Source organism: Columba livia, chromosome 18 (assembly GCF_036013475.1).
Source record: "Columba livia isolate bColLiv1 breed racing homer chromosome 18, bColLiv1.pat.W.v2, whole genome shotgun sequence".
NCBI classification, from domain to species: Eukaryota; Metazoa; Chordata; class Aves; order Columbiformes; family Columbidae; genus Columba; species Columba livia.
The window spans coordinates 8,683,684-8,707,946 of NC_088619.1; the positions used below are offsets into that span (position 1 = coordinate 8,683,684).

Genomic DNA, 24,263 nt, shown 5'->3' on the forward strand with positions numbered 1-24,263 from the left:
ATGGGGTGCTCAGGCATGAATTAGTTGCATGCTCGGGTGTGAATTGGGCACCCATGTCCAGGAACCCATGTGGGAAACAACAGGGTGCAAAAACCTCATTATTTTGCCCAACACACCTTCTCAGAGGGACTGGAAAGCAGGATACCCAAATTGCACCCCCATGTGTGTCTCAGGGTGGGGAGGGATAAGCACTGAAGCAGGGTTGGACCCGGGCTCGGGGACACCCCTCTCCATCCTTGCTCTCTCACAGATGCAACATCACAAATAACAAACAGATTTCAAAGCCCCATCTCCCATTGATGTGACATCAATGCCAGCGGAGATAAAAGCAGAGAGACCCAGAACCAGCGCAGCTTTGCTGGGGAATATTAATTAGAGGGAAAGCCTCATTAGAGCAGCAAGGGTGGCCGCTGGCGCTGCCTCCCCCCCACCCTGTGTGCCCCGGACCCCCCAAAAGGGGCATCAGCCCAACCAGCTGCCTCAGTAGGCTGAGCAATGGGATGCGCAGCAGACCCCCCATGTGAGAGTTAAAAATTAAAATGTTGAAAGGTTTTTTTCTTTTTTTTAGAAAAAAAAAGGAAGGGGAAAACCTGTTTTCCCCTATTTGTGGCTGCTGGGGTTTCCAGGCAAGCCCAGAGCCTGGGCAGGGTGACAACCCCCCTCCCTGCACCCTCCAGAGCAGCCTGATGGCAAACCCAAGTGTTCGTGAGCAAAAAGCAGCACATGGGTTTTTTAATGCATTTTCATGGTTTGTTTTTTTGCCTTTTTTTTCAACAGCTCTGCAGCTGGAGAGACGCACAGGGGAGCACGAGATGCCTCCTCCTGTCACCCTGAGCCTCCCCACCAGTGGGGAAAGGGGGATCGTGTTCCCCTGGGATGAGTCCCCTGCAGCCCCTGCATATCCTGCCAAAGGAAAACTGGGAAGGCTTCAGGAAAATGGCTATTATGAAGTGGCACAGGAGCCACTTGAGCACTGAGAACTCAGTCCATCACACCCTGAGAGCCCAGGCCAGCCGGGTAGCCCCTGCCAGCCCATTGATCACCCTGGAAAACACCTGCAGCAAATAAATGGCATTTGCAGTAAAATTGGTGGGTTAGCGAGAGGAAAGCGATGAGGAAGGGAGCATCACCAGGAGGCTTTAACAACCATGGCCCTGCCAGGTCCTGCCCACTGCCGAGCAGCAGCACCCACGGGTTCCCAAGCACCCAGCCCTGTCAGGGGACACTGAGGGAACCAGTGAGGTCAGTGCTGCAAATGAACTCAAGTAAAACCACCCATCTGAAGGGCTGAAGCAGCTGGGTGGCTGTGGGGATGGGGCAGGGTGTGGGTCCCTTAAGGGCTGTGCAGGACGGGGACATCGGCTCCGGGATGCACCGGCAGGACTGATCTGCCACAGCATCAGTTATTTAATACAAAGAACTTTTCTTCTTTTTCTTTTCTTTTTTTGTATTTCAAGAGGTGAGTCCAATTCATCCTGACAGAGGTTCACAGCACATTTTTGCCCAGCGGCTGCTTACAGAGACGCACCGACGAGCAAGACAATGCAGGAGAAAGGCACCTTGTGCCTGTGCCACGGGGGGCTGGTGGGCACTGAAATGAGCTCAGCACGTTGTCCCCAGCACTGTGCCAGCTTGGGGACAGTTGACACACATGGTCCTGGCTGGTCCTGGCTGGTCCTGGGGCCCAAGATGTCTGGGCTTCCCCGAGAGTTGCTCAGCACTGGCCATGCTCTCTGAGGATGCTCTGCAGGCACAGGCACAGCACCAACCTGCTCTGAGTGCTCATGAGGACGGGAGTCGAACCCATCCCTGCAGCAGAGATGCCAAGTTAAAAAAAATAAAACTAAAAAAAAAGCAAAGCAGAGGAAAGCAGCCAGCCATCTGCCAAACCAGCAACTTTCAGCTGGATTTCCAGAAACACTCCAGCTTTGAAAACCAAGAGAGGAGAGAACATAAAACCCCTCCTCTTCCACAAGCATAGAAAGCATTCACGAGATGAGGTGCAAAATTCCTCTTTGACTTCAAAGGCGTTTCTCCTGGCTGGTTACCCCCAAATCCTGGCACAGCCCACTGGAAAGCCGGCAGGCAGCGCGGTTCGGCGCCGCTTCGCTGCCAGATGACGGGATCTCACCGGCCGGGGTGCGGGATGTCGTGCCGGGGGAGCCCCAGGGTGCCAGAGGGACGCTGGAAACACGGTGTTCGCCCCTTTGGAAGGCAGGAGGAGGGACAGGCAGGAGGAAAGGGAGAATAAAGTCTACACTGCAGCAAAGGGAGCTTGTGTGGTTGGTGACAGCAACCCGCTTCTGCCGGGTTGGGTTATCTCCTGCTGCTCAGCATGCTGCGATGCCAAAACCCAGCACCACCATCCCCATGGTCAGTGTCAGCAGGATGCAGCCAAACCTCCAGTGATGAAGGGTGAGAACCTTGGTCCAGCCCAGGCTTTGCCAGTAAAGTTCAGAGCAAACACCTTCAAACACTGGGAAAAAGGTATTTTTAGGGATTACTTCTTGTGCTGTTATTGAAACTTTCTGTAAAAAAAACTTTTCACAAGCCCCATCCTAGCAGGGATGCAGGCATGGGCTGCCTGGTCTTTTACAAAGAAAATAAGGCTCCAAGAAGTGGTTTCTCGAGCTGTACCAGCTTTCTGCACCTTCGGCAAAGCCAGGACTGTTTGCAAGTGCTTAAGCTGGGCCTTGCAGCACGTCTTCATCACTTGTGGTAATCAGCATGTTTTCTGCATGCGCTATATTTTAACTTAATGTATGTTACAACCTACCCTGTAATGGAAAAATACCACGGCTGTCATAACCCATAACACTTTCAAAAGCACTTGACTCCCAAGTCATCCAGGTGCTTTTGACAATGTTATCCCAGGTTGCTATAGGAACCCTAATAGTTTTCCCATCTGACTTCTCCATTAACGCTGGGATTTATTTTTAATTTGTTTTCCTTGTCGAGAAGAGGCAAGGAGCGAGCGCATGTGCAAAGGTAGGAGATGCTCCTCGGTGGGTGTCTCCTGGCTGTGCCAAAACCAGCGCCAGGGACCAGAGCTGGTTCTGCTGAGATGCACGCACAGGCAGCGGTGCAGGCAGGGGCTGCTGCAGGTAGGGAAGGGCACAGCCCTGCACTGCTGGCAGGAACCAGCCAGGAGGCGGTTGATGCCCAGAGTGGCTTTATTATGGGTCTCTCCAGCGTTCGCAGGCTGGTGTGACAGTCTGTCACCCCCTCGTCTCCCTGCGGGCAGAGGGCACACGGGGCTCATGGGCAGAGCATCCCACGCAGCTCCTGGGGTGAGGTGACAGGCAGGGAGCAGGTGAAATTGCTGCAGACATACGCAGTGGCTTTGCCATCCTTCCTCTCCAGGGTTGCAAGGAAAGGCAACTGGCGGTAGAGGAACCCAGCGCCGTCTCCATCTGCCAGCAGCAGCACCTGCAGAAAAGGAGCTGTCAGAGCGCAGCCAGCGCCAGGCAGCTGCTCCTCCCCTGCCCACAGACACGCCGAGCACTGGCAGTGCCCCCCCACGCACTCAACCAGAGACGGGAGGGCACGAGGAGCCAAGGGGACGTGTGCCAGCCCTCCACCATGGTCCCAGGGTGGCCACCTCCCCATCGCACCTGTGCCACGGGGAGCCTGTGGTCCACAGCATCCCCAGCAGCTTTGCCTCCCTTCCCCCTCCAGACACCCAGCAGCTGAGGACGAAACCCAGGGACCAGCAAACACCAGTCTGGAGGGGGCTGCCTGAGCCAACTGGCTCCCCGGGGACACCCACCCAGCCCTGGGACAGACTCCATTGCAGCATCCCCCCGTCCCACCCCACAGCCCAGATCCTCCTGCCCTTCAGACACTTCCCAAAAGCTAAAAAACCATCGAGCAGTGCATTGGGGGCTCTACTGGCTGACACGGCAGCACCAGCCAGGGGTGATGACCGGTCTGCCATGATAATTAGCTTTTCTGAAAGGAAAAATGTTTGCTAAAGCCTCAGGGCTGGTGGGCTAATCAGGGGGGAAGCCAGGAGCTGGCCGGGAGCCTGGTACGACACGGATGCAAAGGATGAGCAAAGCGCAGCCCCTTCCCAAGCCCAAGGCACAGCAGCAGTGTCACAGCACCAGAGCACACGGCTGTCCCCAGCCCCAGCCCCGCACATGTGCCCGCCATGGCACCCACCAAGCAGTGACATGCTCACGTTCTGGCCATTCATGCCACCAAGGGATGCCAACACCATGGCACTGCCCCATGCACAGCATCCTCTGCCACCAGCCCTGGGGCTGGGAGCAAACCCAGCACCCACCATGGCAGGGACACCTCGGCAGCCTCCCCCATACCTGGCAGGAGACACCCTGTGTCCCCACGGGGTCACTGTGTCCCCAAGCCCTTGCCCTGGATAACAGCTGCTGCTGTCCTGTCCCCTGTCACCCCACATCTGCCACTTGGCCCCTGCCTTGACCCAGCTCTGGCTCAGCCCGTCTCCCAGCCTGCCTCCTGCTCCCTCCTCGCCTTTGTCTGGAATTAATTCCAGGAGTGATTAATTACCAATTCATGTTCAATCTGAAATTCATTATTCATTTTTCTCACAAGCTCCCCAACGTCCTCCTGCAGGGCTGGGATGAAGGCAAGCGGCAGGCTAGAGCTCTGCAGCTGAGGAGATAATGGGATCCTTCATAATTACCCTAAAGACCATTAACAGGGCAGGGATCCATACCAGGAGCCGGGGTTCAGCCCCAGAGCAGGGATCCAGCCCTCTCCATTCCCAGCACCAGGTCCACCAGGGGAGCAGCTGCCGGCATCGCCCCCGGAACGCTCGCATGCCCCAGGCAGCAGCTGCTGCCAGTGGCAAAGGGCTCCTCCAGACACAGGGTCCATTTAAATCCACGACCTAAATGCCATTTTATCATTGGCATCTCATTACAGCAAGGATTCCAGTCTGGAGTTTGTAAGGAATTAATTACTGGAATGACCTAATTAATTGTGTTTCACCAGACGAGCCTAGCCCCCAGCACCCTGCCAGCACTGAGGGAGCAGGGGTGGCAGGGGACACGGTGGTGACATTTCCATAACTCCTTGGCAAAGCCCATTCCCAAAGCTGCCGCATCCCTGAGTGGGTGACCCGGGGCTGTTCTGCCTCGGGTGGCTTCTCGGGGTGATGAAGGGGAGCTGGGGAGCAGCTGGGAGGCTGAAGGTGGGTGGGAAAAGGAGGACCCGCACCTCCGTTCTGTGTGCGATGCAAGATAGAAAGAGGGACGGCTGTCAGGAGGCAGCAGGCTGCTTCCAAAGGCAGCATGACCGTCAGGAGAGGAAACAGCTGTGCTATTTGCTCTGCTCCAGACCCCAAAGCTGCTGGCTGCATCCCCCGTCGGAGCCCGTGGGGACTCGAGGGACTGATGTCTGCACCAGCAGGAGAGGGAGCTGCCACCACAGCGCTGCTCGTCCCTGCAAACTGGGTCACCCGCCTTAATCCTTCACAGGGAGAGCGGACAAGCACGGGAGCAGAGGCCTCACACAGGGACCCATGTGGCCAAGGGATGTGGCTGGATGGGACATGCCCAAGGAAGGATGTGTCCCCCACCCACGCTCCCAGGCAGAAGTTGTGACTGTCCCCAAACACTACTGTTAAACACCACTGGGCACACAGGCAGAGAGTCAGGGACAAAGCCTCTGTGGGCTGAGATAACCTGAAGACAAAGCAGGGGATCCCTGCTGACAGTTCAGCCCTCCCCAGATCACCCCAGCTGGAGTTACAGAGCGAAACTGGTGCTTTTGGCCTCAGCACCAGCTCCCCATGTGCTCTGGCTCAACGTGCCTGTCCCTGGCACCAGGAGGCCAACCAGCGGGGAAGAGTCTGCTCCAGAGGCTGAAACACTGAGCCCCCTCGCCCGCAGCCCAGCCCTCCTTCCCCGGGCTCAACAGCTCTGCCAAGGAGAGAGCCACCTGTCCCCAGGGCAGGGGACATCAAATGCAACAGAACCAGCTGCCCTCCCCTGACAGCAAACGCTCCATTCCCACAGCAGCACGGTCCCCCACGGGATGCACCAAGCGCATCTCTGAGCAGGGATGCAGGCAAGCAGAGTGATGTGGTGACCCCAGCACACAGTGACAGCACAGCACGGGGGAAAGCTTTTGGGAAAAGCCAGCGTCTCCCAGCTGGGGGGACCCACAGTCGCTTCCCAAGGATGCCCGGGTGGCTCCAGGCAGCAGGTGACCCAGACACTGGCTGGATCTGAGTATGACACATACACAGCAGGCATGACACATCCGCACCAGAATGAAAGGTTTTCCCTTGGGAAAGCAGCGCTGGGGATGCCGGGCTGAGGCTGGGAGCAGCGTAAACAGCCGGCAGTGACAGCAGCCGCTGCTGCAGCCGCCCCCCAGGCTGGGCTGCCAACGCTCTGTGCCAGGGAGAGGGGTGCAGGGGCTCAGCTGTGGCTCTGCTGGCTGTGGTTACAAATAAAACCAGGATAAGATGCTCCCCAGAAAGGAGGCAGGATGAAGGATGGATGCTACAGCCACACTGGGAAGAAGGATGAAAGCACCAGCAATGTAGGTGGCAGCAGGGAGAGTGATGGCAGCTGGTGGGGGCGGCTGTGCATGGGGACAGGGGAGGATTGGCAGGGCTGGCAGGGACAGCAGGGATGGTGGGGACAGCAGGGCTGGCACCTCTACCTTGTTCGGGCTGAAGACAGAGTGGACGCAGCGCAGCATCTCTTTTGTGTCTTCTCCTTGGGGGTCCCCACAGATAATGACCTGTCCAGGGTGAGTGTGGGGGGCAGGACAGAGAGAGTAGAGAGCTGTTACTGCACCCACACTGCCACCAGGCCTGTTCCCCGCTGCTGGTCCCGCAGGGGACACACAAACCCCAGCCTGTACCTGTTTGAGGGTGTGATGGAAGACAGCGGTCGCTCGAGCCATCTCGGGCAAGGTTATCGGGATCTTCTGCAGCCTCTCTGAGAAGGCGGCCAAGATCTGCCCAGCTTTTTCTACCCACTCCATGTGGCCAGAGTAACAAGCTGCTCGGAGCAGGTTTGTGACAGTGACGGAGTTGGCGGTGGGTTCTGCTCCGTCTTGGTCTGCAGGGGACAACAGCTCCTCCATCAGCCCAAGGCCTCACAACCCCATGGCTTGGTCCTCCAGCCCTGCCCTCCCCAGGCTGCCCCACACCAGAACCCACGGCCACGTCCCCGAGCTCACCACCCTTCAGACGCAGGAGCAGAGAGGGATCACCAGCCTCACTGGAGAAATACGCAAAGCCTTTGGAGTCCCAGAAGAGCTTGTCTTGCATGTGCTGGAGCTGCAGAGCCCACTCCAGCCAGTCCTGCTCCAGTGAGGCTTCATACAGGTCAAAGAGAGCCTGGATGACGAAGACATAATCCTCCAGGAAGCCCTGGATGGGCACAGCACTGCAGGGGCAGATGGGGAAGGAGGATCAGGATTTCTACACTAACCAGGCGGGAAATGTTCTCTAGCCCAGCAAAGCCCGATCTACTGGTGAGATAACAGCTCAGAGCTCAGTCCAAGATCACAGAATCATCAAATAGGTTGAAGGGACCTTCCAGGCTCATCCAGTGCCCCCCCTGCCATGAGCAGGGACATCACCCAGCTCAGGTCACTCAGAGCCCCGTCCAGCCTGGCCTGGGATGTCTCCAGGGATGGTTCATCCACCACCTCTCTGGGCAACGTGGGCCAGGCTCTCACCACCCTCAGTGTAAAAAATTTCCTCCTCATGTCCAGCTCGAGATAAGCAGTTGCTGTGCCAAGTCATCGCACAGCTCAGCCTCGGGTTTCTGTACAGCAGGTGAAGACTCCTGCCAGCTCGCAAGATGAGGAATGGGAAAGGACTTGACCTTAATTCCTCCTCAGCTGGGTGGGGGGCACTAATCCATCCCAAACCGCACTGGAGGCGGTTTTGCGCAAGGCAAACAGCCTTTCTCTGAGTCCAGCCCTGCCTGGAGGAGAGGAGGACAGGGACAGCCAAGGGCCTGGGCAGCACCTGGGGGTGGCTGGTCGGTCTGCAGACCCTCTCTGTACGTTTGCTCACCTCTGCTCCACTGTGTTGTCTCTGCCCCGGTAGCAGCTCCGCAGCAACCTCCCGCTGGTGGGGTCGAAAAGGTGTTTCCGCAGGAAGGCAGCTGCCTGCGCAGCCCGGCTGACATATTCCTGCTTGTCCAGGACCGTGCCAGCCTGGGCAAAGCCTGAGATCATCAGCCCTGCATAGGCACAGACATGGGGAAAGGCTCAGGGGGGCACAAGGAACCAGCAGGAGTGTCACTGTCTTTCCTTTAAAAGATGCTCAGTGTGAAGCTCATTCTGCCTGATGTTCAAGGCAGGTCAGGGCTCAGTCATCAGCTCTTGCACTTAGTTCAAACCACTAAGAAAGTCACTGACTGTCACCAAAGAGACGGGCAGAGCACTGCCAAGGCCAGCAAGAGCTAAGCCTTTTCTTGTGCGCAGAAACAGGGCTTAAGATGTGCTATAACTCCAGATCCCACCAGCTCCAGACCCAGCTACCCAGGAATTTATTGCGGTAAATCGTGCCTGGGGTACTGCACCTATTACCTGCTGCAGGACACCCGGACAGACAGACACAAAGCTGTGGTCCCCCCTTACGTAACAGCGGCAATGGGCTCTGCACCCCACCTGGATCCTGGGTCCCCAACTCAGTGTTTGTCCCCTAAACACAACTGGGGGAGCTGGGCTGAGCCAGGGGAAGAGCTTTGCTGCTCTCTGCTGGCAACAGGGGAGGAAAAAAAACCCCAAGCAACATCATAGAATCACAGAATGGTTTGGGTTGAAGGGACCTTCAAAGCTCATTCAGTGCCACCCCTGCCATGAGCAGGGACATCTTCACCAGCTCAGGTTGCTCAGAGCCCTGTCCAGCCTGGCCTGGGATGTCCCAGGGATGGGGCATCCACCACCTCTCTGGGCAACCTGGGACAGTGTTTCACCTTCCTCAGTGTAAAATATTTCTTCCTCGTGTCTGGCCTGAAATATCCCAATGCTCAGCAGCCCCACAGCTGCTCCCAGAGTCCCGGGGATCCCAGCCCACCCTCCATCTCCCTGGGGGGCTGCTCAGTCCCAGCAGGACTCATTCCTACAAGTCCCCAAAATGTGCTGACTCCAGGAAGCTGCAGAGGGGTCCAGCCACAGCACACACCCCCAGAGCAGAGCCTCCACTCACCGTTCCATGCCGCCAGCATCTTGGTGTCCAAATGTGGCCGTGGCCGCTGTGCCCGGGCTGTGGACAGCCTCTGGCGTCCCTCCTGCAGCACGGCACCCAGTCGCCCCAGCTCCAATCCAAACTGGGCTGCTGTCACCTCTGGGGAGCACCGGACAATAAGGACATTCTTTCCCTTCAGCTCCTGATGGGGGTCCTGAAAGCAGAGCTCCGTTCTACCACCACACCAGGCTGAGGAGGAGTTGGACATTCCCCCAGGGCTGTGGGTCCTCCACCGATGCTCCCAGTGCCAAGCAGGTCTTTGCTCTCCCTCACCTGCATGGGGCTCACGTTGCCGGTCTCCTTCACTCCGTAGTGGTGCATGAAGACATCTCCCAGGGTTGTCCCCTCTGTGGCCCCCTCGACAGGGTCAGGAAGGAGAGCCCGGATTTCCTCGGCTGCCCACACACAGAAAGCTCCTTCTCGCTTCTCTTTGGATGCGGTGGTTGGGTAGGAATCGGCATCTTCCGCACTGTAGAAACCTCCAGCCTGGGAAAGGAGCAACAGAGAGACTTCTCCAGCTACTGGGAGACCCTTCAGCCAGCAAGATGCAGCCATGCCCCAGACTGGGAAGGGAGAAAGGGAAGGAAAGGCAGCCCCGAGCCATGTCCCAAGGCAGGGTAAGTGGCTCCACTGGCCCACCTCACGGAACAACCTACCTGGTCACTCAGGTCCCGTGAGACATAGAGCAGAATGTCTTGGGCAACATCAGCAAAGAATTGATCACCAGAGATCTGCGTGAGGCAACGGGGTGGATGTCAGTGTCACAAGGGGCAGAGGGGAGGCAAGAGACAGGGAGACATAAAAAGTGATTTTGATTTAAAGAGCTGGCAACAGGTGGGGAAACACATCTGAAACGCAAAGGGATGCCAAGGCCATACCTGAAATGCTCTGCTGTACGTAGCTGCCAGCTGCCCCTGGTCGTAGAGCATCTTCTCAAAGTGAGGGACGTGCCAGTGCTGGTCGGTGGAGTAGCGGTGAAACCCCTGCAAAGAGCAAGTGGACACATTTCCACCCCACATCTCTAACCCCACACCTCCTGGGCATGCCAGGGGTTTACTCCCAAGGATTTCCTCCTACCTGGTCGATGTGGTCATGGATGCCCCCATGGGCCATCATCTTGAGGGTGTGCAGAGCCATCTGCAGTGCCCGGGCACCTTCTGGAGTTGTTCGGTGCAGGGCCCAGTAAGTGAAGAGGAAATTCAAATTCACTGAAACACAGGGGACTAGATGATCTTTCAAGGCCCTTTCCAATCCCTAACATTCTGTGATTCTGTGAGAAAGCTCTGGGGTGTGCTCTGGCCCCCCAGTGCTGCCTGCCCCATGGAGAGGCTCAACAGCGAGGCAAGACTGACCTGGGGAGGGGAACTTCGGGGATTTGGAAAAACCACCGTAGTCCTCATCATAGGAGTTGGAGAGCTGCTGGAAGCAGGTGGCCATCACCTCTTTGGATGGTGGGGGTGACTCCTGGCCCCGCACACGGATCTCAGACACGTGTTGCAATGCTTCCAGGATCTTACGGCTGCTCTCCAACAGGGAATCTTTGTTCTCCTTCCACTAAGATGCAGAGCGAGAAAGTCAGTTCTTGCATTTTTTGTCTCTCTTTCTGCTTCCTGCATTGCACCAGTCCAAACTGCAACAGCAATTCTCAGTCCCCTCCACAAATCAGTTCCAATCCAGTTCTAACCCAGTCAAAGCTCTGACAGGTTCTCTGGGCCACTGTTTCTCACAACTTTATCTCTTACCTCAGTTGCCCAGCAAGCTCACACCAATTTCCCTCTGGCCCCTTTGGTTGAGCACTCCCTGCTACGCCATTCCTGCTCCATACCTGCTCTGCGATTCGGAGCAGCACAGTCCGGAAGCCAACACGATGAACTCCATCTTCAGGAGGGAAGTATGTCCCGCCTGCAAAGGGCTTCAGATCTGGAGTCAGCCAGACGCTCATGGGCCAGCCACCTCCACCGCTCGTCGCCTGAAAGACCAATCATGGGTGCACCAAGGTCACATGAGAGGCACCCTCTGCTCAGCACCCCTGTGGCACGCATACGTGCCTTACTTGAGGACAGGCATGAGCTTCTCTCCATCCTTGTGATCACACATGGCCCCATTCAGACCACCCCACATACTGGTTCTTCTTGCTTGAGGAACATGGCCATGAACCTCACCTTGAGACAGTCAAAGCCTCCCAAGCCCTGCCCGTCCCTCCCTTGCCTGCACAAAGGTCATGTAGACTTTGTCAACATCTGGCCGCTCCTCACGATCCACTTTGATGCACACAAAGTTCTTGCTCATAATCTCCCCGATTTCCTTGTTCTTGAAGGACTCCTCCTCCATCACATGGCACCAGTGGCAGGTAGAGTAGCCAACTGCAAACAAGCTCCAGTGAGTGAGGAAAGGCCCTTTGCAGGGAGCAGGACACGCGTTATGGGGAGATGGCTCAGAGGTGGGACACCCCACCATGGGCAACAACTGCTGCCCCCTGGAGAAGAGGTGGAGGAGAAAGGCCTCCTGCAAGTATGGGGGCTTGTAGGGCCTCCTGGGCTCTCCAGCTCTTGCTTCTAAAATCTGGCCAAGGACTCTAGTAGCCAGGAAGGCTGCAGTCCATCTTCAGCAAGAGCCATCAAAGCCCTTTCTTGCCACAGACACTTAGTCCATCCTCACCTCTGCAGCTACTCACACACCAGCTCAGGACACAGCCTGGCTTATCTGGTCACCTGCTGAGCAACACATGGGAACATGAAATATGTCTTGTTTCTGGTTACCTGACAGGAATATCAGCTTGTTTTCTTTTTTGGCTTTATCAAAGGCTTCCTGACCCCAAGGGTACCTGTGGAGGGAAGACAAGAAAGGAGCTTTCAGGGGTCACTGTTGCCAGGATTCACAGGCTCCTCTAAAGCTGCCTAAGAAGTCACTGCCTGGTGGAGAGTGGTCAGGATAGCTGGGGACATAGCTGGCTCAAGATTGTGGTCCCCAAGCCCATGGGGAGCTGCATAGGAGGCCCCCATCATGCCCCATGGAGGCCACACTGCTTCGCCTGCCATCACTGTCACAGCCACGACCACCCCAGTTGCCATCATTGTCACAGCCACAACCACCCCAGTCCCACGGACACACGGAGAAGAGGAGGGAGAAAGGCACCAGTGGCTCTTACCAATCCACAGGGTTGTGAGCATGCTGCAGGAGGTACGGGGACTTCTCGTTAATCAGGCGGTTGGTGTGACGAGGGATGCTAGGGGGGCTGGTTGTCCCCCCCGTGGCCATGGTCACGCTCCCCGTTATAAACACGCACCTGTGACATCAAACAGGCTCATCATTTCCTCGCTGGCCACAGCGAAGTGCAACTCCTGCAGAGATCTGTGACACCCCAGACCAGAATCACCTTCACCCCAGCTCCTGCGGGTGCCCACACATCCCAAGGGCGGGGAGCTGCTCCCTGCTCCCCATGCCAGTGAACCACTCTCAGCCCCAGGGCTGGGTGAATCTGCGGGGGCTCTGTCCTGCTCCATGCCTCCCCCCCGAGGACACTATAAAGTCCTTGCTGCTTGCTAGAGGCTCAAGCAAGGATGGTTCCCTCCTGCTTGGCACAGAGGACCCCCAGGGGTCCCTTCCCTCCAGCCTGGCAGCATCCTAAAGGAGGAACAATCACCCAACAGTCGTGGGTAAGGGAGCAGCATCTTGTGGGATTTGACCTGTGTGTTCTCAGATTGGAAAATCCCCTCCTGTGGGTGCAGCGGTAGGTGCGGGGTCAAGGTGCAGGGAGGGTGGCAGAGGCTCTTCATGGCAAGGGGAGCAAGAGACAGGAGGGGACCAGAGATGCTCCTGCTGCTGGGTGGGATGCAGGGCTGGGGCACAGGGATGTGGGAAGGGGTGGGAGAGGGGTGCAGGAAGGGTGTGCAAAGTCATGCAGGAGTTACAGGGATGCAGGGAGGATTTAGGAAGGATGATGAGGGGTGCAGGGAGGACTTACTGGAATGCAGGAGGGGTGCAGGGAGGATTTAGGAAGGATGCTGAGGGGTGCAGGGAGGATTCAGGGGAATGCAGGAGGGGTGCAGAGATACTGGAAGGATTTAGGAAAGATGGGGGAGGATTTCAGATAATGCAGGAGGGATGTAAGGGTGCAGAGAGAATTTAGGAGGGATTCAGGGGGGAGTAGGGGGAATTTCGGGGAGACGCAGGAGGGGTACAGGGAGGTGCTACGGGATACAGAAGGGGCGCAGGAAGGATTTGGAGAGGTGCAGGGGCGGCAGCGATGATGCAGAAGGGCTGCCGGGTGCCGCAGTGATCGCTGCCCACCGCCCTGCAGGGGCTCAGCCGGGACCCGCAGCCGCTGCCCGTCCCGGGGTCCGGACCCGCCCCTCCCAGCGCCCCCGGCCCCCCCGGTACCTGCGGGCGCTGCGCAGCGGCGCCGCGAACATGGCGGTGGGGGGAGGGCGGAGCCGCCGCTCCACGTGACCGGCCCGGCCCCCCCCTCCCCCGGCCCTCCCCTGCCCCGGGAGCCGCACACCGGGTCCGTCACAGCTGTTTATTGTCGCAGCCGCCGCTCTCCAGCAGCGCTGAACACCGGCGCCCCCGCCGCCCCGCCAGAGCCCGGAGCGGGGCCGCCCCCTGCGGGTCCCTGCCCGCCGCCCCCTCCGCAGGGGCCGCGGGGCTCAGCAGGGCAGCGAGCGGGACGCGGAGAGCCGGGGCGGCCGCAGGAGGACAGGGAGCAGCGGCCGGGGGAGCGCGATCCAGCCGGGGACCCCAAGCGGGGCACCGCCTTCCCGGGGAGGGGACACGGTGTGGGGGGAACCCCCGGCCCCAGCGCTGCCCCAGCTCCGCGCAAGCGCCCGAGCAAACCCCCCTACCCCGGGGGGTTCCGTCCAGCAGCGAGAATCCATGCACCAGCCCACCCCGCTGCACGGGAGCCCCCACACCACAGCCCTTAGGAGTGGCCCCTCCATGGCCCCTCCACCACCCTCTGGCCATCGCAGGGAAAGGGGGGGGTCCCCTCTAGTCCATCAAGCGTGGGGGCTCATGCTGCTGCCCCGCAGGGAGGGGGCTGGCATGGGGGGCACCCTTCCTTGCAGCTAGCAAACTGCTGGTCCCCCCAAAAGTCTTGGCGGGAGGAACCGGAGGGGGTTTGTAACAGCCGGGGAAGGGGAAAGAGTCTACATGTCCAGAAACTTCAGAGGAAGGGGTTGAGCCCCCCCGGAGCGGTCGGCGGGGCCGGGCGGCCGCTCAGCGGCAGTAAAGGCTTCGGCAAGTTGCTGGGGAGTTCGGGGAAGGTGCCGGCCTGGGGGAAGGCACTGGCCGAGGCGGGGAGGGTGGCGGCGGCGGGGGGGACGCTGCTCAAGGGCATTGGCAGGGACGCGCTGTAGGTCATGGCGTTGGCAGGGTGGCCAGCAGGCAGGCTGGGCACCGGCGAGCTGGTCCGCATCTGGTTGAGCGTCGGCTTGGGCTGCTCGGCGAGGCTGAAGGGATTGGTGGGGGACGGCGTGCTCAGACCTAGCCAGGAGAAAGGATGCAATGCATCAGGGCAGCCGTTGCACTCCCCTAGCCCTCCTCTTCCTCCCACAAACACCTCTCTGCCCAGCCCACACTACAGCACCTACCTGAGAGAAAAGGGTTGCGGGTCTTGGAGGCTGGTGCAGGAGCGACCAGGGAGTCCAGGTTGACCAGGGAGGAGGCGGCGGGGCCGAGGAAGGCCTCGGGGGTTTTACAGTCCTTCCGCTCCTTGCTGGATTCGGGCAGGGAGTCAGCCAGGTTGGTGAGGTCGAAGCTCTTTGCCCCGTTCTGCCTGGTGCTGGGGAACAGGTCGCCAAAAGGGTCCAGCTCTGGGGCGGAGGGGACATGAGCCACATGAGCCAGCTGGGAGACACTAAGGGTGATGGCATCCCCCTGGCACCGCACGGGACAGCTTACAGCACATCTCACCCCACGTCACAGCACGATGTGGTGGGGCTGAGGCTGCAGAATGGTGTGCCTGAGCTCACCAAGTCACCGAGGGAGGTGGCAGAGTTGGGGACATGGATGCATGCAGGGACCAGAGCTGCCCCCTCGGCTATGGGTCAGCCCAAGCCCACAACACACACAGTTGCAGGTTGCACCAGCGAGCAGCCACACACAGCCCCGCTAGCCTTGGAGTTGCCTCCCTGCAGCAGGCAGGGACATGTCACTGTCCCCACCTGCCCAAATCAGTCTGTGCCCACTCCCCCAGCTCTTACCAACAGGGCTGTTAGATTTCACAGAGGAGGGCGGCTGCGAGGGCTCCTGCTCCGGCGGTTCAGCTGGCTCGGGCGGCTTTGCAAACGGGTCGAAAGCGTTCCCCCCTGGAGCTGGGGGGAAGAGATGAGGCTCAAGGAGGGGAGCAAGCGGGGAGGTGAGAGGCAGGAGATGTATGGGCAGGAGAGAGGCAGGGGCAGCTGCCTGCAGGGAGACAGAAAGGAGAGCATGCGGCAAGGGGACGTGGGGCTGGGGACTGGGAACGTGTGCTGGCCCAGGGGCTAAGATCAGCCAGACCATCGGGGGGGTGACACCGACCCAGGCAGCCCCCACACTGGTGCAGCCCCCCCTGCAGCAGGCAGGTCCCTTCCCAGCCCCGGAGGGGCAAGTGGAAGGGACAGGTCTGGAATGCTCCAACAACCATCACTGGCCCCCAGGCTGGATCCTGCTCTCCTCCCCAGGGACCAAAACTGAGGGGACCACACATGAGACCTCTGCGGGGCCGGATGAAGCACCAAGGAGGAACCAAGAGTGACACCAAGCTCTGAAGCACGGGCTGCTCCTGCAACTGCTGCCCCATCTGCAACACAACACCTGCGAGCAGCAACCGTCCCATCCTGTCTGGGCATGTAAGGCTGGTTTGGGGGAGCAAACAAACAGGTAGCTCTGTTTGGGGGGGATACACCACCACCCCACTGCTGGAGCATGCTGTGGCTGCTATCTGCTCCCAGGGGAGGGCTCATTAATAGTGCCAGGTTAATTAAATCAGCTTATTCTGTGCAGAGATCAAGCCTAAAAGTTCCTTGAAGTCTTCAGGGTGCTGAGAGGTGAGCAGATGACCCACTGCGAGGCAGGAGAGCGGGGAGGGGGTGTTTGCAGAGCTGGGTGCAGGAGGAGGCGGGGGACACCTCGAGGTGCCTGCTCACCAGAGGGCAGCAATGGCCAGTGCTGCCTGCAGTCCCCAGCAAAGCCAAAATGCCGATCGAGCCTCTTACCAGTGTTAGGAGGTTGCTCAGCCACAGCAGCCCAAGGGTCAGTAGCTGGTGTGGAACCAGAGCCCTGGGCAGGGGGGGACGCTGTGGCCCAGGGGTCCGCAGGAGGGAAGCCAGAAGACAATGGCACCTTCGCCCAAGGGTCGGAGGCAGCAGCAGTGGCGGTGCCAGGGGGAAAATCCCAGGGCCCAGCGGAGGTTTGCTGGGACGAGGCGCTCGCCTGGGAGACAGGCTCCCCACCAGTGGCTGGGACCGGCACCCAGGGGTCAGCTGCACCAGCCCAGGCAGAGGCTGCCGACTCCACTTTGGGTTTCGTATCTGAAAGAAGAAGGGAAGTTGGAGAAGGGAATGCTGTGGGACACAGAGGGATGCTGAATAGCAGGGATGTGCCTGGGGGATCTTGGCTTCCAGCTGCACCGCCCAGGCGTGCAATGGACCAGGCAGCAGAGAGAGAAGAAGCGAGAGGTCCTTAAAGTTGAGCTGGGAACTGGGGAGGGACAGAGGCAAGGAAGAGGTTTCTGCCTCTGTCCCGAGGTTTGGCAGCCCGCGAGTTGCCCCCACCTGGCATATCCCACGGGTTGGCAGACGTGTGGCTGGAGGGGGCTGGCGCCGGCCCAAATATATCTGCCAGCTCCAGGATGGAGGACTGTGAACAGAAAGGGAATAAAAAGGTGAAGGAAGCCCAGGGTAGACCTGCCAGGCTCACCCTGGAGTCCAATGCTGGCTGTGTGGCCATCCATGCTCTACCTGGCTTTTCTTCATCTTTCCTTCTTCCTCCTCTTCCTCCCTGCCTGAGGCAGTCTCCTCCATGGCTCTCTGCATCAGAGAGTTCTCCCCTTGCCATGTCCTCACCTCCTGCAGGGACAAGGGACAGGACCCATGAGACCAGCAACCTGGCAGCCAGCACCTTCTCCAGGAGACAGACCCAGCACAGGAGCTGCCACCGCATCCCCGAAAAGTCCAAGCATCTGAGTAGACGGCTCCTCTGGGGCCAGGCCCATTGGAAAAGTGCTCAGCAGACAGCCCAGAGCAGTGAAAGCAAAGCAGACACCAGAGTGAGGCAGCATTTGGAGCTCCGGCACCCCAAAGAGAAGCCCAAGTGCAAGGAGAGGAGCACCCAGGGCTATGGGGCTCAGGTACCTTCTCGTGCTCCTCTTTGCTCAGCGCAAGCGCTAGCTGCAATTGCCTTTCTTCATCTGTACTGGAAATTGGAGGAAGTGGCTTCTGCCAACAGAGGAAATGGGGTGACATTTCAGCTTGCCCTCAGCTCGTGAGACAGCTCGGAGGTCACTGTCCTTGTCACTCCTGCGGCCCCTCGCCTGCCTGCACAGCATCTCTGTGCTCAAACACAGCTTTGCCTGTGAATCCCCACCCTATGAACCAGTCCCAGCTCCTTCCCCTACCCCATCACGTGCGTCTGCACATAGGCTGAGACAACCCTAAATTAGGCAGCCAGCATCTCCCCCAGGGGGTTTTTGGGGACTCCGATGCAGTCAGCAGAAGGAGAAGGGATCAATTAGGTGTTCCCTCCCCTGGCAGCCTGCTGGGGAGCAGGGTTTGCAATGCTGACCGGACTTGGTCTGGGGATCCTGCCCGGCCCTGCTCTGCTGGAGGAAAAGCGGCCAGACCTGAGGCAGATTTGGGGGAGATGCTGTCCCCATACAGCCATGGCAACCCTGGTCACCACCCTGTGACACTTGTCCAGCAGCGTGGGACCAGCTGGGGCTGGAAATGGGGACCTCACTGGGGTGTGTGTGTGTGTGTGTGCACAAGCGTGTGCGAGCATACACATGTGTTCAGCCCAGATGAACTCCAACAGAAACGCTTTCGAGAGCCTGTTCCTACAGCACTCATTGCAGCAGTGTGTGGAAGCTATAAATACTCTGGTTCCAGGACAAAAATAGGGATATATGCTCCACTCCATGTCCAAAAGAGCCTCCATGGCAGGGAAGATGGGCAGCAGCAAGCGCATTCTCTGAAGCTTGTCCCCTGCCCCAGCAGGACTGAGCTCACAGTGCTCGGTGCCAGTCCCAAGGGGACACCCAGCACAGCCCCTTGGTCACCATGTCCCTCTGACTTTGTGTGTCCGGCCGTACCCGTGTGTTCCGCACGGGCCGTGCCAGCCGGCGGCAATCTCAGCCAGGGCGCAAATAAGCCGTCCCTGGTGAAAAAGGGGCCGTGGCCAGCAGATAGGAGAGGGGACAGCCCTGGGGGAGGTTTCATGGTTGGGGACAGCAGTTCACTTGCTCCCTGCATCTTGGCCCACCTGGGGCTGTTTTTCAGAGCTCCTTCTAGCCCAGTTTGAAAGGACCAGCAAGTGGGAGGGAGAACTTGGCCCCACTGAGCCCCCAGCCCAGTACACAGCCCCAGGGGTGCTGCTGGGCCCCCACCCACAATGAAAACCACAGTGCTGGGCAAGGCATTGCCCCCTAAAACCTCTGCGGGAAGGTAGAGAAATGGAGGAGGTCAGACCAGAAGCCCTCAGTGGAAGAGGGCAGCCAGGTTTGGGGGATGCTGCAATAAATCCAGAAGACCCCTCCAAGTTCCCCCGGGGTTCTGGGAGGCTGGATGTGTCCAAGCCTGGTGCTGTTCCCACAGATACAAAGATGGGGAGCAGGAACAGCCCATGCTTCCATCAACCTGTTGGTGATTTTGATGCCGGACACAGAGTGAGCAGCCTGCTGTGCTTGCAGATGCATGCACTGGCCTCAGGCGGCCCCCCAAAACCCTCTCTCGTCCCAGGGAATGACCCACCATGCCCGCAGACAAGGTGAGGGGATGTCAGCAGAGCCATCCTACCTTCTCTGCCTCCTCCCGACTCATGGCCAGCGCCAGCTGCAGCTGCAGCTCCTCCTCACCTGTGGTCTGGGGCCTCGCTTGCTCCAGGTCGGAGGCAAACCTTGGGGACGAGGACGATGCTGCGACATAAAAGAGGGAAAGGAGAAGGGGAGCCATCAGGACTGGGGTATTTGGGGGAGCATATCAGCAGCCTCGACTGTCCCCCATCCAAACAGCATGGCATCCCCAGAAAACACAGCCCCATGTTAGAGGTCCCCACTATGAACAAGCTGCCACTACTGCTGTGCTCACCGCTGGCCCAGCCAAACCTCTGCCTGTGGCACAGGATGGAGATGGGCGCCACCACCAGCAGCCCAAAAGGTGGAGGGAAGCGATGGGCACCAGGCAGGTGCAAAGCAAATGCAACATCTGCCCCCAGTGAGCCCCAGCGAGCTGCCAGCACCACTCACAGTTAAAGGAGGAGGGGGAGCCCCGTGCCCGGCCATAGTCTTCGCCGTAGGGTGACGCACGGCGGCCATAGGTGCCCGGGTGGCTGCCGCTGCCCATGCCCTCGAGGGCCATGCGCTCCTTGGTCTGCAGCGCGTGTGCCCGCTCCTGCTTCAGCCGCTCCTCGTCCTTCAGCAGCGCCATCACTTGCTTCACCTTCTCGCGGATGTTGATGCCCTGGTCCTTGCCATCGCGGTCCACGTACTGGAAGTCCTTCAGCGTCTGGATGGTGTAGAGGTTCTCCCGGCATTGGTGGGTCACCTTCTCGGAGCCAGTTTTGATGAGGTAGTCCAGCAGGGTGAGGGCTTTGTAGACGTGACGCCAGTTCTTGCCGCTGTCATTCAGCCGCCGCCAGATCATGCCCATGACCTCAGCGAAAGCCACCGTGTTGAAGGTGAGGTCGGCGATCTCTGACATCAGGGAGCTGGGGGGTCCCCAGGGATCATTGGAGGTGGCCTCCCGCACCTTGATCTCCGCCTCCGAGTAGTTGTGCACGATGTTCTTCACCTGCCGGCGCAGCGCTGAGGTCGTCATGGTTGTGTGGTGCTGGAGACCCGCCGGCAGCGGGCAGTGATGGCGGAGAAGGGATGAGCACTCACAGCCACAGCCTCACCGGTACCTGCAGTGGGTAACGGGGACACAGAGACCTCAGCATCATCCCAGCCACCAAGACTCATCTCCAGAGCCCTTGGCTGACAGCTGGGACACTTTTCAAGGTGGCAGCGCCCATTGTTGGGACACCAGGTGCACCCTGCTGGGCTGCCATGCTCCCTAACCCAAAGACACGCAGGATGCTCAAGGGGAAAAATTTCTCATGGCAAACCAATACCCAGCGCTGCAGAGCCACCAAGAGATTTGGCTTCAGACTCAGCAACATTTGGAGGAGATTTTTACCCTGCACTTCTGCTTCTAAAAGTACCAACCTGAAAATGGCAGCTCCCTCCTCCAGATCCCGGCTGCCTCACCCCACTGTCCTTGCAAAGCTCGTTTCAGGTCCCCCAGCCCTGGCACCAGCCAGGGGCTCCCCCATACCCGCAGATGCACTATCTGTGGCAAAGCTCTTGGTGCTACCAAGGATGCGTCGTGCAAAACCAAAATGCTGCCCTGAGTCAGAGCCCGCCATGACTTGCCAGCACTGGCAGCTGCTCCGGTGGGTTTTCCCAGCAAACTCAATAATTTTGCTGCCACAAGAGACTGCGGGCACAGAAGCATGTGCTGCTGCAGGATGGTGAATTTGGGGTGGTGAATTCGGGGTGCTAACCTCCAACAGGATGGATAACACAATCCCCTCTCCCAAAATCCCTGAGCTGCCCAAGCTGTCTCTGTACCCAGAGCCAGGATGGCAGGGGCTGGCATGGCCAGGAGCTGCCCGGGTACCTCCCCGGAGGGCAGTGCCTGTTCTTGGGATGCACTGCACCTGACATGGATGCAAAATGACACGGGTCAGTCTGGACTCATCATCATGTGAGTCCATCACAGCTTTGTCCCTTACTCTGTGCTAGTCCTAATCCTCACCTTCTCCCTGCACGTTAGGAAGACAACATTTACCCTCATTTTGTCAAAGAGCCAAGCAATGCCAGGCAGCAGAGGCTGCCTGGAGCTGCCTTGCCCTCCACAGGGTTGAGGAGCCAGGCTGCTCCTAGAGCTCCCACTGCAGCTGCAGTAAAACTCACTGGCAGTTTTTTCCCCATCCGAGATAACACTTGCAGGCAGAGGAATATCTCCCCCACACAGCAGTGCCTGTAGACAGTGATTACCAGCGTCTGTCCCACCACCCACCCTGGGTGCTGGTACCTCCCTGGACTGCAGCTGCCACGCTGCGTCCAGTCCTCTCCAGGCTGGGGACACCACTCCCTCCCACCGGAGCTGGGCCAGTGCCATGCCGACGTGCCCACGAACCACACACGGCACCCGCCACGCTCCCGCACAACCCGTGCGACCGGTCGGGCACCTCCTGCTCCTACGGGCCAGCAGCCCCATGGCTCTGCCGGCGACGTCCCTGTGAGTCAGAGAGGAGCCTGGCACCGCCACTCTGACAGGCGGCTGAGATTTCTCTCGAGACACTTCCCCGTATTGATCCCCTTTCGCAATGTGCGGCCTTTGGATCCCGCTGGCAGAGCCCGCAGTGCGGACAGCCACGCTGCTGCCCACCTGGCGCGGAAACGCCCCCGGGACAAGGGCAGCGACGCAGCAAAGTCCTCCGGGACTTGGCTCTGTGCTCTGCTTTCTACCAACACCCAGGCAGGAGAGAAAGTCAGGTTTTCCAGGGGTGCCACCAGCCCATCAAAGACCAACAAACACCAGCAAACACCAGCACTCCTCCTTCAGGGCAGGATAGTCCCTCCTGCCTCCAACAGGTCTCCTGGCAGGACAAACCCCAGGTCCAGCATGCCAGGCTCTAGCACCACGCGTCCTGGCCAGAGACGCCGTCCCAGCTGGACTTTGGTCGCCACGAGATGGCCCGGGAAATCTGTATAGGAAGAGACGGGGAGCAGGGGCTGGAATGGGGATGAGAGGAGTGTGGCCCTGGCTGAAGCCCTGCCAGCGGTGGTAAAAGCAAAGGGGTTTATCAAACACAATATCCCCCGCCAACCCGGAATATAAAGGGAGTGAAACAGAAGCTGTGCGGGAGATAAGGCAGCAGCACATATGGAATTACTGCAGTGACCTTGAGCAAGAGGCTGCCAGGTAGTAGAAGGACACACGGGTATGGGGACAGGTCCCCATCGCCCCGCGGCCCGGCGCAGGGGACCGCGGAGGCAAAGCGAGGAGGAATAACATGGACGGGCAGCAGGACGGGATGGAGGAAGGAGGAGCGGGCAGAGGGGCCAGACGAGACGGGGGGGGAGGTTGGGGGGGGGAAATTAAAGCCTCGCTCCTTCCCTAATCAGATGCATGGCCGGCAGGAGCAGCGCCCGCCATGGAAGGAGCGGCGGGGAAAGGCTCCGGGCAGAGCCCTCGGCCGCGCCGCCGGTTCCTGCAGCGCCCCCGGGGGCCTCACCCGCCGCGGGGCCCCGGTGCCCCGAGCCCGGCCCGGGGAGCGCCGCGCCACCGAGCTGCCCGCCGGGAACCGCGATGCTCCGGCGCCCAGAACCTTCCTCCTCCTCCTCCTCCTCCCCCTGCTCTCCCCCTTTCTTCTTCCTCCTCCCCACCCCCCCGAGGGGCGCGCAGCCCCGCTTACCTGCGCGGAGCGCGGCCGGTGCCGGTGCCCGGTGCCGGTGGGAGCGGGCTGGAGGCGGCCGCAGCCCGCCCGCCGCTCACCCGCCGAGTTGCCGGTCTGGCTGGGCAGGTCTCGGCGGCAGGTCCCGGCTTAACCCCTTCGGGGCCGCCCGAGCCCCGGCCCGGCTCTATCCCGGGCACCGGTAGAGGTGGCTCAAGCCGTCCGCCCCCCCGCTCCGCCCCGGTGCAGCGCGGTGCGGTACCGGCCGCGGGGGATGCGGCGCCGAGCCCCTGCCCCGCCGCATGCGGGAGGCGGGGATGCTGTAAATGCTCAGTCACTGCCCCTCGCTGGCAGCCAGCCAGGCGCGCCTTGCTGCTGCTTGCTTTGCTTTTTTTTTCCTCCTTTTCTTCCCTCTCCCCCTCCACTCATTATTTATAGACAGAGATCAGCGTCCCCGGGCTCGGGAGCTCCTCCGAGGGATGCCGACCCTCCCCGGGAATGCAGCTCCTTCTCTCCTTCTCTGATACCCAAGGCCATGGTTGCGATTTGGGTTTGGTTTTTTTTTGTGAGGTTTTTTTTTTTTTTTTTTTGCTGGGATCTAAATTTGGAGCAGATTGTTCCTCTGCTCTGAACAGCTCCCAGAGCCTGGCTGGGGGAGAGAGGGAGGCATCAGATGACATGACAAAATAAGTCATGTCTCTCGATCATTTCAATGCCACCCCCTCCCTCACGGCCTCTGCCTTCCATTTTAATCACTGACAGGCCTTCAAGTATTACGGATATATATAATCTTTTTAATATCACTGACATTTTCCATAATGGAAAGCATCTCCCGTGTGCTGAGACATTCTGGAGGGGGATCGTGCCTGCCTGCTGACGCTCCCGCCCCACAAAGCACCGAGATGCATCTTGCCCCAAGCCCCAGTGCTGAAGGTCCTGCTGTGGGACACAGGGAGAAGCCACACATCTCCCAGGGCTTTGCAGATCTCACCAGCTTGACTTTCCCAATAGGCTCTGCCTGAGCAAGCTGAATGTGCATCTAGTCCCGCTCTCAGCTGCAGCCTCGAGAACCTCCAGCATCCAAACCGTGCTCCAGGTCAGGCTGGAGAACACCCAGCTCAGGCTGCAGAGGCATTCCTCGTGGCTGCTGAAGATCCAGGCCTTCCTCTTCCTCTGTTCCCAACGTTCCCAGTTCACCTGCATCAGGCAGCCAATGCATTGATTTTTTTATAAGCAAAGTGAACCTCTCCATGGGGACAGCACCCTACAAGCCACAGGGGAGCTGTACAAACATGGGGTTCACTTTGCAAGGTGGAGCCCAGCCCAGGAAATGGGACCCTCAGCCAGCACAAGCTGGCTGCTCACTCAGACCCCCTCTGCCGTGGAGAAGCCTCTGGAAATGCGCTGTCACCTTCCCTTT

At 59.3% G+C, this 24,263-nt stretch overlaps 2 protein-coding genes and 1 long non-coding RNA gene across 9 annotated transcripts; 1 reads left to right on the forward strand and 2 right to left on the reverse strand.

The window, feature by feature from the left end:
• Positions 1-3,155: 3,155 nt before the first annotated feature.
• SPATA20 (spermatogenesis associated 20) lies at positions 3,156-13,702 on the reverse strand. 4 transcript variants are annotated; one of them, XM_065034855.1, is made up of 17 exons: positions 13,589-13,702; positions 12,357-12,494; positions 11,968-12,032; positions 11,417-11,571; positions 11,034-11,177; positions 10,561-10,762; positions 10,286-10,416; positions 10,087-10,191; positions 9,865-9,939; positions 9,482-9,694; positions 9,170-9,362; positions 8,030-8,198; positions 7,186-7,391; positions 6,862-7,061; positions 6,658-6,738; positions 4,531-4,635; positions 3,156-3,429 (listed from the first exon to the last, which is right to left on the reverse strand). In XM_065034855.1, exons 1-17 carry the CDS (start codon positions 13,618-13,620, stop codon positions 3,259-3,261), a joined length of 2,385 nt encoding a protein of 794 aa, XP_064890927.1. In that variant the 5' UTR covers positions 13,621-13,702; the 3' UTR covers positions 3,156-3,258. The 4 variants fall into 4 exon arrangements, with proteins under 4 accessions (XP_064890927.1, XP_064890926.1, XP_064890929.1 ...); XM_065034854.1 differs by having other exon boundaries at positions 7,183-7,391; XM_065034857.1 differs by lacking the exon at positions 4,531-4,635.
• On the forward strand, positions 12,616-16,192 carry LOC135575772 (uncharacterized). The gene is made up of 2 exons (XR_010467048.1): positions 12,616-12,864; positions 15,868-16,192. It is a non-coding gene; the product is annotated as an uncharacterized LOC135575772 (long non-coding RNA).
• EPN3 (epsin 3) lies at positions 13,714-23,359 on the reverse strand. 4 transcript variants are annotated; one of them, XM_065034859.1, is made up of 11 exons: positions 22,865-23,355; positions 21,835-22,153; positions 19,647-20,302; positions 19,198-19,316; positions 17,539-17,622; positions 17,146-17,253; positions 16,960-17,044; positions 16,402-16,716; positions 15,409-15,519; positions 14,797-15,018; positions 13,714-14,689 (listed from the first exon to the last, which is right to left on the reverse strand). In XM_065034859.1, the coding sequence occupies exons 3-11, from the start codon at positions 20,215-20,217 to the stop codon at positions 14,370-14,372; spliced, it is 1,935 nt and encodes a 644-aa protein (XP_064890931.1). In that variant the 5' UTR covers positions 20,218-20,302; positions 21,835-22,153; positions 22,865-23,355; the 3' UTR covers positions 13,714-14,369. The 4 variants fall into 4 exon arrangements, with proteins under 4 accessions (XP_064890931.1, XP_064890930.1, XP_064890933.1 ...); XM_065034858.1 differs by lacking the exon at positions 21,835-22,153 and having other exon boundaries at positions 22,865-23,353; XM_065034861.1 differs by lacking the exons at positions 15,409-15,519; positions 21,835-22,153 and having other exon boundaries at positions 22,865-23,359.
• Positions 23,360-24,263: the final 904 nt, after the last annotated feature.

Excerpts from the sequence above, each read along its gene's own strand:
- SPATA20 (XM_065034854.1), bottom strand. The coding sequence starts at position 13,620 with ATGTTCGCGGCGCCGCTGCGCAGCGCCCGCAG. Across the intron at positions 10,192-10,285 it reads TCCATGACCACATCGACCAG|GGGTTTCACCGCTACTCCAC; the intron begins GTAGGAGGAAAT and ends TGCTCTTTGCAG. Across the intron at positions 3,430-4,530 it reads TTCAGATTGAACATGAATTG|GTGCTGCTGCTGGCAGATGG; the intron begins GTAATTAATCAC and ends CCTTTTCTGCAG.
- EPN3 (XM_065034859.1), bottom strand. The coding sequence starts at position 20,217 with ATGACGACCTCAGCGCTGCGCCGGCAGGTGAAGAACATCGTGCACAAC. Across the intron at positions 19,317-19,646 it reads CTCCCCCTCCTCCTTTAACT|CATCGTCCTCGTCCCCAAGG; the intron begins GTGAGTGGTGCT and ends TTTATGTCGCAG. Across the intron at positions 16,717-16,959 it reads CAACCCGTGGGATATGCCAG|ATACGAAACCCAAAGTGGAG; the intron begins GTGGGGGCAACT and ends TTCTTCTTTCAG.